The sequence below is a fragment of the Ovis canadensis genome, chromosome 1 (assembly GCF_042477335.2).
Source record: "Ovis canadensis isolate MfBH-ARS-UI-01 breed Bighorn chromosome 1, ARS-UI_OviCan_v2, whole genome shotgun sequence".
NCBI classification, from domain to species: domain Eukaryota; kingdom Metazoa; phylum Chordata; class Mammalia; order Artiodactyla; family Bovidae; genus Ovis; species Ovis canadensis.
This window is the reverse complement of record NC_091245.1, coordinates 105599265-105612842: the sequence shown is the minus strand read 5'-3', so window position 1 is coordinate 105612842 and position 13578 is coordinate 105599265. Positions and strand designations below refer to the sequence as shown.

General features: G+C 49.9%; 1 protein-coding gene across 1 annotated transcript; it reads right to left on the bottom strand.

Moving 5' to 3' along the window:
- Window positions 1-655: 655 nt before the first annotated feature.
- Window positions 656-8222, bottom strand: CHRNB2 (cholinergic receptor nicotinic beta 2 subunit). The gene is made up of 6 exons (XM_069571532.1): window positions 8159-8222; window positions 6728-6873; window positions 6495-6539; window positions 5971-6080; window positions 4245-5214; window positions 656-826 (listed from the first exon to the last, which is right to left on the bottom strand). The coding sequence occupies exons 1-6, from the start codon at window positions 8220-8222 to the stop codon at window positions 656-658; spliced, it is 1506 nt and encodes a 501-aa protein (XP_069427633.1).
- Window positions 8223-13578: the final 5356 nt, after the last annotated feature.

The following is a 13578-nucleotide window of genomic DNA, read 5'->3' as shown; positions in this document are numbered from 1 at the left end:
CCCCTAATACCAAATCTTGCCCCCACGCCCTGGCCTGAATAAGAAAGGAAGTCTAGAGCGAATCCTTCACTGGGAGAAGGGGACCTGGGGGTGAGCACTGGGCTGCATAGAAATGAGGGGCTGTGGGGCAAGAAGCCTCCCCCAGGACTCCTACCTCAGCACCAGGCTAACATCTGAGCAGGAGCCCCTGGCCACTGTGAGGCCCACCCAGTCAGCTGCTGTCCAATTAAGCGAGGACAGACCTCAGGCCACACCCAGACCCTTCGCGTCTCCCTTCTGCGCTGCATGGTCTCAGGCCAGTTAGCACAGTGTCGGAGCCCCTGTCCTACCCCCTGCTCCTGCACAGCCCTTTTCCATGACTTGGAAGCAGCCAGTGACTTCACTCCATCCTCCACTTCTCAGCCTTCATCCTTCAGCAGCAACACTATTGCCTGAGTCGGTCCAAGAGGAGGGCACCAGGCAGTTGGTCCAACTGCAGGTTGGCGCTGGCTGGGTGTTGGGGGAGGGGAGGGGAGGGGATGGAGGAGTTCCAGGTGAAGCGAAACGATGGGTCTGTGGGGGCAGCACCCCTCTTTCTGCTAGTTCACTCATCTCTCCTCCACCCAAAACTATTGTCCAACAGAGAGGCTGAAGGAGCATGGAGCTGGGGAGGGCCTCACTTGGAGCTGGGAGCCGAGTGGTCTGCGTGGAGGAAGGTGGCAGTGGTGTAGTTCTGGAAGAGAGGCTGCAGGAACATGCCGATCGTGCCAAAGACACAGACGAAGACAAAGATCCAAAGGAACAGGCGGTCGATCACCATGGCAACATACTTCCAGTCCTCACTCACCTGGAGAGAGGAAGGGTAGGAGGTATCAATCACATAATACAGGAGGGGACTGGATCGGGAATAAGCAACTTCCATCACACATCACTCCTCTCCCTCCTTGACCCCAGAGCGACCGTTCCAAAGTTCGGCTCCAGTCTTGCCTGCTTAAAAGCCTCCAGTGACCCCATTGCCTTCAGCAGCCATCCAAACTCCCAAGTCTAGAATCAAGAGCACCCATGACAAATACGAGCCAACATTTATCTTCTTCCAAGTCCGACTCAGACTTACCAAACTCGTCTGCCCTCTCAGGTCTCTGTGCCTTTGGGTTTCCTCTCAGTCTGGAATCCCAGTCCTCCCTATCTCTACTTGTGAACTCCTACACATCTTTCAAAGCCTAAATCAAAATATCACCTCTTCTATGACGCCTTCTTAATCCCCCAGATCAGAATGAACCTCTGTTTCCTCTGGGGCTCCCTCAGCATTATCTGTACATCTCTGTGCTGTGCTGTGCTTATTCACTCAGTTGTGTCCGACTCTCTGCAACCCCATGGACGGTAGCCCACCAGGCTCCTCTGTCCGTGGGATTCTCCAGGCAAGAATACTGGAGTGGGTTGCCATGCCCTCCTCCAGGAAACCGTCCCAACCCAGGGATTGAACCCAGGTCTCCACCATTACAGGGGAGATTCTCTACCGTCTGGCCACCAGGGAAGCCCAGTATTTTTACTCCACTGTATTGTCAGTTCAATTCACATGCCTATCCTCTCCTCCCCATCCCAACTTAAGCTATGAGCTTGTAAACTACAGGGGTCTGATCTGATTCATTTTTGTAATCCCAGCATCTCAAACACAGAGTTCCAGTAAATGAGTGTTGAGCTAGTGAATGAATGGTGCCCTGCAGGCCTCACTCCTTACGTAACTGCCCGGGGACCCCTGTCCAACAGCCCCAGGATGTGAGGACTGAGTCTCAGATGCAAACAAACCCATCCAGAAGAGGATGACCACTGTGTTTGGGAGCCAGTCACAGGGTCTGCAGGAGAGCTGGCCTCCACTAGGAGCCATTCCACTCCCGTCTGAGCCTGGACCTTTGCACACATGTTCACCTGAAACCTTGTGCGTCCTCTGTACCTGGCACCATACCGGGCACTGGGGATGTGAGAGGGCAAGACAAACACATCCTGCAGTTCAGTCTACTGAGGGAGATGGACATAAAATCAGTAAAAATGAAAATGATTACACCCTTTTGGGTGCTTACCTGGAAACAAAGGACAGAGAAATGGAGGGGGAGATATCATTCAGGGTGTGATCTGGGGAGGCTTCTTTGAGGGAATGACATCTTAAGCGAAGATCTGATAAGTGACAAGAAGCCAGCTCTATCAGGAATAAATTGAAGAAGGAAACAGACAAACCCAACCTGTGGTGGTGGCTTAGTTTCTAAGTCGTGTCCAACTTGCAAACTGCGGGACCTTCAATTGGCCTGGGCCCTTCAAAAACATCTATGCCATGAAAGACAACTCTAAGGAACCGTTCCAGAGTGAAGCAAACGAAAGAGACAGGACAACCAAGGGCAATTCAAGATCCTGGACTGAGCTGGAGGAGATGCTACAAAGGCTATTACTGAGACAACTGAAAAAATTTTAGTATGGACTTTATATCAGATAAAGGTATTGATGCTAATTTCCTGAATTTGATCACTGGGCCTGGGTTATAGAAGACAATATCTCTGTCCTTGGGAGAGAAAAGCTGGAGTATTTGGCATAAAGGGTCACTTACTCTCAACAGTAGGGCAAAAATTAATTAATAATAGTAATAATTCTTAAAAGGGAAAAAAGGGGCATTCCAAGCAAATGGACCAATATGTGCAAGGTCTGGAGGCAGGAAAGAGCTTAGCTCGCTTAGAACAAGCGTCAGATGAGCCAGTGACCTGAGCTGTGGAGAGATGACACATGGTGAGCAGGAAACACTGTCTGTTTGGATGGAGAAGCACAAGAACTAAATCGGGGAGACCTTCAGGCGTCCCTGCCCTGGGCCAGGCGAGAGCTGATGGAGGCACAGCCAGGGAGGCAGCATGGAGATGGTGAACAAAGGATGAAGCGGAGAATGATTCTGGAGGTTGAGCTCACAAGACAGGACTTCTGATGATTTGGATGGTGGGGGAGATAAGAAAGATAGGCATCGAGGATCACTCCAGGCTTCTGGTCTAAGCCATTGGGTGGACGGTAATGTCATTTACTGAAAGATGGGGAGATGAGAGGAGCAAGTTGGTGGTGGGAATGTAAATTAAGCATTCAGTGCTGGACATGTTAAGTTTGAGATGCCTGTGAAACACCCAAGTAGGTCATTGCATCCTCATCACCTAGCTCAGTAAATGCGCATTACATGCATTTGCTGCAGTGGGGGAGGCAGAGGCAGTGGCACAGCCAGCTGAGCCCCTGCACCACCAGCATTCCCCACTTGGCCTCAGCCACCTCTGAGCCTCCAGCCCCATCCTCTCTTGCCTCGGTCCCTCTCATCTTCCATCAGGACCATCACCTGCTCCCTGGCTCAAGCCCCAGCTCCTGCCCTCCCAAGGGACAGAAACGCTAGGCTCTGGAGCATCCCACCCCCCACAAACGATAATGCAGGAGCCTGCCCTTCCTTACTCCCAGGCTAGAAAGACTGCATCCCAGTGGAAACATGGCAACAGCTGAGCCGCAACCTGGAACCAGCCAGGTGATTAAAGACTGCTGGATGGGGCCAGCCACAACCCCAAATGAGGGGGAGTCAACCCCTCATATTCCCTCCTCCTCTTCCCCTAATTCAGTGTTCAAGGAGTCCCCTTCAGGTACAGCCACTGCAGAAAAAGCCATGTGTGCAGAAAGCTCTGGGCAGGTCCCTGGCCTTCAGCTGCCTCCACCTCCATAAATAATTCACAAGGCCATTCCCTGAGGACTCAGAAGAGAAGGAAAAGGATACTGATTTGGGGCTCTGCCCTCTTCCCAGTGGCCAGTGGAGCCACCTAACCACCCCCACACCTCCCATACACACTTTCTACTGCCCTCAATTTTGCCCCCAACACGGGGCACCCCAAGGATTCATCCTCATTTGTGCAAAGAGCTGCAGGTTAACAACATGCTCTCGGGAATCCAAACGGCAGAGGGTCTCTGGGGACACAGCCACAGGCCAGCTGCAAACCCACAAGGGCCTCCTCCCCTCTGTGGCCACCTTTCCAAAACTAATGACACTAAGGATGCCCCAGCCCAGGCATTTCCCTCCGGAAGCAGCGAGGTCATCCTGTACCGACCGCGGAAGCCAAAGGAGAGGCTGCGCCAGCGCCCAGGCCCACAGCTCCAGGCCAGACCCGCACTGTCGGCATCCTGCACTCCGATTTGCTTTGTCTGAGGAGCTTCTGAGGGGCCCTGCAGCCCCGCATCCCATGCCCGAGTCCCTGAGCTGCACTCACGCTCTGGTCGTCGTCCTCACTCCGCATATGATCCGCGATGAAGCGCACGCCGTCCACCGCCTCCCGGAGGCCGCAGCCACACGGCCCCCTGGCGCGCCCGGGGCCTGCCGCTGGCGCCGGCTCCGAGCCGAAGGCCCCAGCCAAGCCCTGCACCGACGCGCGGTTGACGAAGCACGTGCAGGAGTCGGCCCCCAGGGCCTCGCGGAAGAGGGCGCCGGCTCCCTCTCGCTCGCGCTGGCGCCGCCGCAGGCGAAGGCGTTGGCGGGCGCAGCGGTGGCGCGGCTGCTGCATGAACAGCAGCGTGGGCAGCTTCTCCAGGAAGACGGCCTTGACCCAGGGCGCCATGGTGTGCGTGGTGGGTGAGCGGTGGTGCACGTTGAGCACGCACACGCTGGTGACGATGGAGAAGGTGACGAGCACCATGGTGAACATGAGGTACTTGCCGACGAGCGGCACGTCGAGGGAGGTGGGCGGCACGATCTTAGAGATGAGCAGCAGGAAGACGGTGAGCGCCAGCAGCACAGAGATGCACAGCGTCATCTTCTCACCGCAGTCAGACGGCAGGTAGAAGACGAGGATGGCTAGAGAGGTGATGAGGACGCAGGGGATGATGAGATTGATGGTGTAGAAGAGTGGCTTGCGACGGATGATGAAGTCGTATGTGATGTCCACGTAAGTGGAGTCATCCGGGTTCTCGTTGCGCCGGCCGGGCAGCGCCACTATGTCCCACTCGCCGCTGGGTGTGAAGTCGTCCAGGTTGGCCACGTCACTCTTGAGCACCAGGTCGATCTCAGTGCGGTCGTAGGTCCACGAGCGGAACTTCATGGTGCAGTTCTGCTGGTCAAATGGGAAGTGCTTTACCTCGATCTTGCATGCGCTCTTGTAGATGGCAGGCGGCAGCCAGAAGATGCTGCCATCGTAGGAGACCACGGCGTTGGAATAGAAGGACACCTCGTACATGCCGTCGGCACTGCCAAGGGACCACACAGTCAGCCCCGACTTAAGCATGCCTCCGCCCCATGCATCCACCCAGCCCAGAGTGGGAAGAGAGGAAAGCCGAAGAGAGGTGTGGGAAGAGGGAGGTAGGAAGGAGCAGGAATTAATAAGCAAGAAGGGGATGCGGGTGGGTTGGTGGGGAGAGGAGGTGTCCTGGTCAGAAGGCCTGAGGGGCCCCTCTGTTACTTGTCATGCACTGTATAAGCCGGTTGGTCCATATGAAGGTGGAGAAGTTGGGGGAGCCAGGGAGATCAGAGTGAGGGGCCTGGAGCAACAGAGAGGGACTGGGGCAGGTGGGAGCAGGAGATGGGACCTAGAGCCTAGGGACCTGTGGCTTTGGGTCTTGGAGGTAAGATGGCTTATTGTAGGAGAGCAGGTGGAACCTTGGGGAGAAACTGGGACCTCCAAGTTCTTTGATTCTTACCATTCCTCCAGGAAAGCCTATTTTTTAATCAGTTTGTGCACTGGGAGCTGTCAATCTTTGTTTGTATCACACCGCAGCTCCAAACAATTAGAGTCCTAATTGACTGGGAGGGAGCTGGCCATGACCCAAGTTACCTTGGCTGTCCACTCCATACCTCACTGGTTTGGGTTTGTCCGTCTGAGTAGTGACTTGTCTGTGCCAATGAAAAGTCCCTTCTCTCCCCCAGCATGAGCTAATTTACTTTCTCCAAGACCTGAGCACTCTCAAGTTCTCCTCCACCCTTCCCATCCCTCCAGGGTCACCTACTTGTTGTACAGGACCACATCTGGGAGCCAGATGTGTTTGGAAGGGAGCCGAACTTTCTTCATGTTGTCAAATTCCTCAGGCTTCCAGGTGAGGCGATAATCCTCCCACTCCTGGGAAAGGGAAAGAGGGAGGCAGCACCGACCTCTGCCCTGGGAGGGGCTCAAGGTCAAGGACAGAGACAAGAGGAGGCCTATTTGGCTTGAGGAATTTTTAAAAGTCCTTGCCTCGCCACCGCGCCTTCTCGGCCCAGCAAAAGTGGCTTCTCATTTAATTTTCATAGCCAAGCCAAGATATTAGGAGCTACATTTTGTGAATGAGAAAATGAGTCTTGCAGTGTTTAACATATTCAAAGTTAACAGAGCTGGTGAATGGAAGAACCAAGACTCATATCCAGTTATTTAAGATCCCGAGGTCTATACCTTTCTGCCTCTCTTGTGGAGATTCAAAGAGGGAAAAGCATATGCAAAAAAAAAAAAAAAAGGAGGAAAGAGAAGCCCAGAGGTGTGGGCAGGAAGAGCTCTAACCTGAGTCAGCCAGACATTGGTGGTCATGATCTGCTCCCGCTCATGCTGCAGGAAAGAGAAGCTGCTGAGAAGTGCCCCCTGCCACCATCCCTCAAGTCTGTGGGCTCCCTACACCATCCCAGGCTCCTTCACCCACGTGCCCAAGCCTTGGGGACTCCAGAAGAATTAGTGCCAACATATTCTGGCTATGCCAATTTCAGTAGCGGGGCAGAGAGCTTGGGACCCCCACTCACCACGCTGATGAGCTGGGCCAGTGACACCATGAGCTGTACTGTCACCAGCTCAGAGCCATTGGTGGCTGGGCGGATAAGTTTGTTGTAGCGGGAAGGATCCAGGAGATGCTCTACCAGCCGCTCTTCTGTGTCCGTACCCCAGACTCCTGGGCAGGGGAGTGGGGTGGGGAGCAAGAGGTAAGTACACAGCAAGGAGGGCCCACCCAGGTTCCCACTCTCCCTAGGCAAGTGGGACAACCTAGGCCCAAATAGGAAGCTGTAGTTTCCCACAACCCATCCCTAAGAAGATAGCAAAATGCTTAGGCTGCCTCCATGGAAGCCCCTCATATAGCTTCCCACAGCTCATCTCTAAGAAGACAGCGAAATGCTTAGGTTGCCCCCAGTGGAAGCCCCTCATAGAGAAGGCCCTCTCTGAGATCACTGACCAAGAAGCCCAGACAGTCCCCCCACAGCCTCCCACTAAAAACCCATTCTTCAAGGATCAGTGGAGACCCTGCTCTTCCTGCAAGGTCTCAGAGGATGATTTCAAAAGATTTGAAGTTTCTGTTTCCACGGTTTCTTCTAGAAGATATCTACAATTCAGGGAAGGTTTTAGAAGGTAGTGAAAGGGGAAGAGTTATATGTGTCCCACCATACAGCCTTTCTTCTCAGTCAGTGCCTATCTCTGTGTACAAGTAATGTTATGCGCCTCTACATGTGACTAGCTGTGACCCCCTCCCCGAAAAGGTATTGGGTTGGAGTAGAATACTTGGGCTACCTGAGCTGTGCGGGACAGGGCATATACTTAGCCTCAAGTTCCACACATACAGGAGCCCATCTCTCATGAGATTGCAGGCAGATGTGGAAAGCTCATTCGGTTGTATTTTCCTTTTGTACCTGCCCCACCACACACTATCTCCTGCAACCCTGCACGAACGCACCCCCACATCCTCAGAGACCCCTCCCTGGCCCTTAGCCTGGCAGAGCTTCTTCCCTTCCGAGTCTCCTGTCCACCCTCCAAGAGAGTTGAGAATTTGCTTGTTTCCGTTTCCTGCCTTGCCCCTGTGAAGTGAGCAAAATTAGGAGCCCAATATGAGGGACAGGAAATGATGGAGAGCCAAGTGAGGGTGCCGAACCAGGTAGATTTGCTTGAGATAATGGCTCACTGGAAGTTAAATAGCAATTCAGCTGCAATCAGAGTCTCCCCTTCCTGCCACCCCAGAAATCCTGGGAAGATCCCTTCCTTCCTTCCTCTCTGTACCCACACCCTCCCCATCACCACTGCCCAGGTTGCCCTCTCTTCTCCGCATCACTTAGAGCAAGTCCGTCTCCCAGGTACTCCCAGCTGTCCTGGGGTTCTCTCCCCTAATCCCCAGCAGACTTCCCACCATAGGGATCCCTCCCTTACAAATAGGAGCCTGAGTGAGACAGAGCGTGGCGACTTGTCCTTACCTGAACACAGTCCGAGGAGGCCAAAGCTGAGGAGCAGCGCCTTGGGGCCAGAGAGCCAGGCCATGCCTCTGGCATAGCTCGCCCGGCTCGCCTAAACGTGCCAGAGCGCGCCCCAGGCTGGAAGGCCGCGGGCGGGGCTCTGTCCGTGGTGCTGAAGCCGCTCCTGCGCCGCCCGCGCCGGGCGGGAGCGGAGCCCAGGGTGTGCTCACAGCCTTTGGTGCTGCCGTGATAATCTCCACGGCGGTTCCTCGGGCTCCAAGAGCGAGAAGGAACCCGCTTCTCGCTTATCCGGGTCTGAGCAGGCGGAGGCTTTTCCGGCTGCTCTTCCAGGGAATACAATTGGGACGGTGAGAGGGAGGAGTCTCCGCCCCGGAGGCGGAAGCGCCAGAGCTCAGAATAAAAAGGGTCCCTGGTTGGGGTATTCTTCTGCTGGTCCTGCTTAGTTAGAGTGTGTGTGAGGCGGAATAAGGGTGGCTCACCCGACGGTGGAGGAGTTCTGAAACCCCAAAGTTGGGGCAGGACCTGGAAGGGTCTGAAAAGGCTCAGGAAGAAAGTGCAAGTAAGACAAACAGGTCAGGACCGGGTAAGCACACGGAACCAAGGGCCAGAATGAGGGGAAGTGGGAGTCAAAAAGAGTTTCTGGGTCTCACCTTCCTTTTTTTCTCTTACCAAACCCAAATGCTCCCGCTTCCCGGGAAGGCTGAGGCTGCAGCCAAGACAATGCACTTAGGCCCTTAGAGAATGAGACGGAGGACTGACTGTAGGTTTGATATTTTAAGAAAGCAAACAATTTGGAGTCTAGAAACAGGATCCCTCATCTGTTCCTTTCCATACCTCCACAGAAGGCATCCAGGGGATCTAAGGTGGAGACATGTGGACATCTCCTGAAAAGGTGACCTTCAAGAGTGGAAGGGTAAGTGGCCCTTATCAATTAGCCTTTCTCACCCACATTCTGTTCCTCACCAGTCTTTGACTTCTGTGTGACAAGGGGGAATCAGAGGATGATTTCATAGAGACCAGCCCAAGAATGAAGCTAACACAAAGGAAAGCAAAGATGAGACAGGTGTCAAAACTCAATGACATCTTTGATCTTAAAAGCCCCGAACTTTTAACTTCTGAGCCAATAAAGGCTTCCCTTTTTTCCTAGGTGGATTTTTTTCAGTTTCAACCAAAAGATTCCTGACTAAAGCAGCCTTATCATACATCAAGGCACTGTCTTGTTCCATCTCTGCCTACTTCTTCAACCTCCTCTGGGCTGGTGCCCGCAACCCCACACTCCTCATGGTAATGTCTTTATTTATTTATTTTTGAAATAAACCTTTTCTTTTTCTTTCTTTTATTTTTAAATTTATTTGGCTGCACTGGGTCTTCATTGCTGCATGTGGGATCTTAGCTGTGACATGCAGGATCTAGTTCCCTGACCAGGGATGGAACCCAGGCCCCCTGCACAGGGAGCACTAAATCTTAACTTCTGGACCCATCCTCCATGCTTCAGGGCCTTTTAAACATGCAGTTCCCTTGATTCTGTTTTCACCCATTTCCCGTCAGCCACTTTCTACTTTGAACACCTGGCAGAAACATCAGTTCCTTAAGGAAGCTATGCCTGACCAAAGATTAGGTCAGGTGCCCTGAGACATGTTTCCAGAGGATAATAAATGAGTAAATAAATCAATCTAAGGTGGTAGCTATCTCTCCTCCTAGATTTTGAACCAGTACAGTGCCTGGCATATTGTGAGGGTTCAAAAAATAAGCCAAAGGGCTGGCACAGGACTGAAATCTTTTAATAGGTAGAGAAAAATTCCTCTCTAAAAGCTCAGCCAAAAGCAACTTATATACATGTACTTAGTTCCTGGAATTGAGAAGGAAAAGCAAAACAAGTATCAGCAAAGGGCTAGAGAGGATGTGGGATGACTACAGTCTCCATAAGGTATGTGGAAGGAAAGTGAAAGTGTTAGTCACTCAGTCATGTCCCACTGTCTGCGACCCCGTGGTCTGTCCATGGAATTCTCCAGGCAAGCATACTGGAGTGGGTTGTCATTCCCTTCTCCAGGGGATCTTCCCAACTTAGGGATAGAACCCAGGTCTCTTCCGTTGCAGGCAGATTCTTTACCATCTGAGCTACCAGGGAAGCCCAAAGCATGCGGAAGTGGCCATAAATATGCACCACAAGCTCCAGGACACATACATGTGCAAACATGTTATCATCTCTTAAGAATTCAAGAAATCTTAGAACCAAGGAAAGAAGTGGAGAATAAAAGCCTCACGGAAAAGGGAAGGAATGTGTGTAGTCACTCCACTTGGGAAAAGAGTCAAAGGTGGGAAGAAGACTTTCCTCCCCGCCCCCTCTGCCTTCAACAATTCAGATCAATTGGTCGGTATCTACTGTATAGTTATCAAAGATGCGGTGATCAAAAACTTAGTCCCAGCTACTAAGGAGATCACAGTTTGGTGGCAAAGACTTGTGACACCATGTGATGGCTGATCTAGAAGAGTGTAAACAAGGTGCTTTGGAAGTATGGGTGAGAGAGGTGTTCATAGTGCCTGAGAGCCCGGAAGGGGTAGAGATGAAAGTTGAGATTTGAAAGATGAGAAAGCCAATTAGACAAACGTGGCTAAAAGGCATTTCAAACGCCTAGAAGAGAGGGACACGGAGCTTTACATGTAGCTAGTACTCAGTCCTTTCCTCCTGCAGTGAATGCTGGGCCATAGAAGAAGGCTGCAAAAGTCTTCTTTTATGAAAATCTCTCTCTGGAGTGGTTGCTTGTCTCTGTATTGACAGACTGGAAAATCATTTGCTTGCTTGAGGCCCTTGGTCACTCCCTGATCTCCTTTTTGGTCACTTCGGGCAGCCTGTTCACCTTGGCCTTTAACTTTTCGTTTCAAACTTCTCAGCTTTTATTCTGAGTCCTCTGAGCACAACCACCCAGAGGTGGAGGAGAACTGGAACACCCTTCCTGCCTCCTTCATGTCTCCACACACACCCCTCCCATATCCACCAGGAAGAGAGAACAGGCCCAGAACTACACAAGGTGATGGATACATGTAGGAGTATCAGTCCTCAGGCAAAACAGTGAACAGGCAAGGTTTTGGTGGGACACACTCAAGGCCTGTGATGGTGAGGAACATTTTTTCTGAAAGGCATTACAGTGTTCAGTTCAGTTCCATCACTCAGTCGTGTCTGACTCTTTGCAACCCCATGGATGGCAGCATGCCAGGCCCTCCTTGTCCATCACCAACTCCCAGAGCTTACTCAAACTCATGTCCATCGAGTCACTGATGTCATCCAATCATCTCATGCTCTGTCGTCCCATTTCTCTTCCCACCTTCAATCTTTCCCAGCAGCAGGGTCTTTTCCAATGAGTTAGTTCTTTGCATCAGGTGGCCAAAGTATTGGAGTTTCAACTTCAGCATCAGTCCTTCCAGTGAATATTCAGGACTGATTTCCTTTAGGATTTACTGGTTTGATCTCCTTGCAGTCCAAGGGACTCTCAAGAGTCTTCTCCAATACCACAGTTCAAAAGCATCAATTTTTTAGCACTCAGCTTTCTTTATAGTCCAACTCTCACATCCATACCTGACTACTGAAAAAACCATAGCTTTGACTAGCCAGACCTTTATTGGTAAAGTAATGTCTCTGCTTTTTAATATGCTGTCTAGGTTGGTCATAGCTTTTCTTCCAAGGAGCAAGCGTCTTTTAATTTTATGGCTGCAGTCACCATCTGCAGTGATTTTGGAGCCTAAGAAAAGAAAGTCTGTCACTGTTTCCATTGTTTCCCCATCTATTTGCCATGAAGTGATGGGATCAGATGCCATGATCTTAGTTTTAAGATTTTTAAGATTGTTGAGTTTTAAGCCAACTTTTTCACTCTCCTTTCACTTTCATCAAGAGGCTCTTTAGTTCTTCTTCACTTTCTGCCATAAGGGTGGTATCATCTACATATGTGAGGTTATTGATATTTCTCCCAGAAATCTTGATTCCAGCTTGTGCTTCATCCAGTCCGGCATTTCGCATGATGTACTCTGCATATAAGTTAACTAAGCAGCATGACAATATACAGCTTTGACATACTCCTTTCCCGATTTGGATCCAGTCTGTTGTTCCATGTACAGTTCTGTTGTTTCTTGACCTGCATACAGATTTCTCAGGTGGTCTGGTATTCCCATCTCTTTAAGAATTTTCCACAGTTTGTTGTGATCCACACTGTCAAAGGCTTTGGCATAGTCAATAAAGCCAAAGTAGATGTTTTTCTGGAACTCTCTCACTTTTTTGATGATCCAATGGATGTTGGCAATAACATTACAATGTTATTTCTCTATTTAAGATACTTTAAGTTTAAAACTTTATTACCAGAGTAATACAAATCTATGAAGAGCAACTGGAAAACACAAATTAGCAAAACACAAACTAGATTCATAATCTTACCTCTTAGGGAAAAAAAAAAACAGTTTACATTTCGTGTATATCTGTGTGTATGCATACATATATATACCCAGTTATGTATGTGTACTTAGATATAACTGTTTTCCCAGGTAGCACTAGTGGTAAAGAACCTGCCTGCCAATGCAAGAGATGTAACAGATGTGGGTTCAATCCCTAGGTCGGGAAGATCCCCTGGAGGAGGAAATAGCAACCCACAGCAGTATTCTTGCCTGGAGAATCCCATGGACAGAGGAGCCTGGCAGGCTACAGTCCATAGGGTCACAAAGAGTTGGACACGACTGAAGCAACTTAACATGTTTATTTAGATATACATACAAAAAGCATATAAATTATAAGTGTACAACTAGATAAAATTTCACAACATGAACACAGCCTTGTAACTCCCACCCAGATTTTTAAAAAGAGAGAATGTTAGCAATATCCAGAAGCCCCCCACTATATTCCCTGCCAGACATTATTTCATCTTCTTCAGTGACTCCCTAACAGGTACTACTTGAAGTTCTGGAACTAGAGAGAGGTAATAGTTACCCAACTTTGTAAATGTAGTACATGTCACTGAACTGTACACTTTAAAATGGTTAAAATGGTAAATTTTATGTTATGAGTAATTTCTAAGAATTTTTTTTAAATGACCAAAAAAGTAAATACTATTCTGACATAACAACATAGATTAACTTTGCCTGCTGAATTTTATATAAATAGAATCATAATCTTTTGTATTTTTTTTAATGGTTAGTGAGAATCAAGGGCATTGTTGAATGCAATTGTGGTTCATCATCTTCATTGCTGTAGAGTATTCCATCGTATAAACACACCACTGTTTATCCATTTCACCACTGATAGATATTTGGGTTGTTTTCTATTTCAGACTATTAAAAATAACACCACTTTGAACATTCTTGTTCATGTTTTTAGTATATGTTTCCATTTACTTATTAAAAAGGAGCACACGTAAAATAGGTTTGTGACCTTTTTTAAA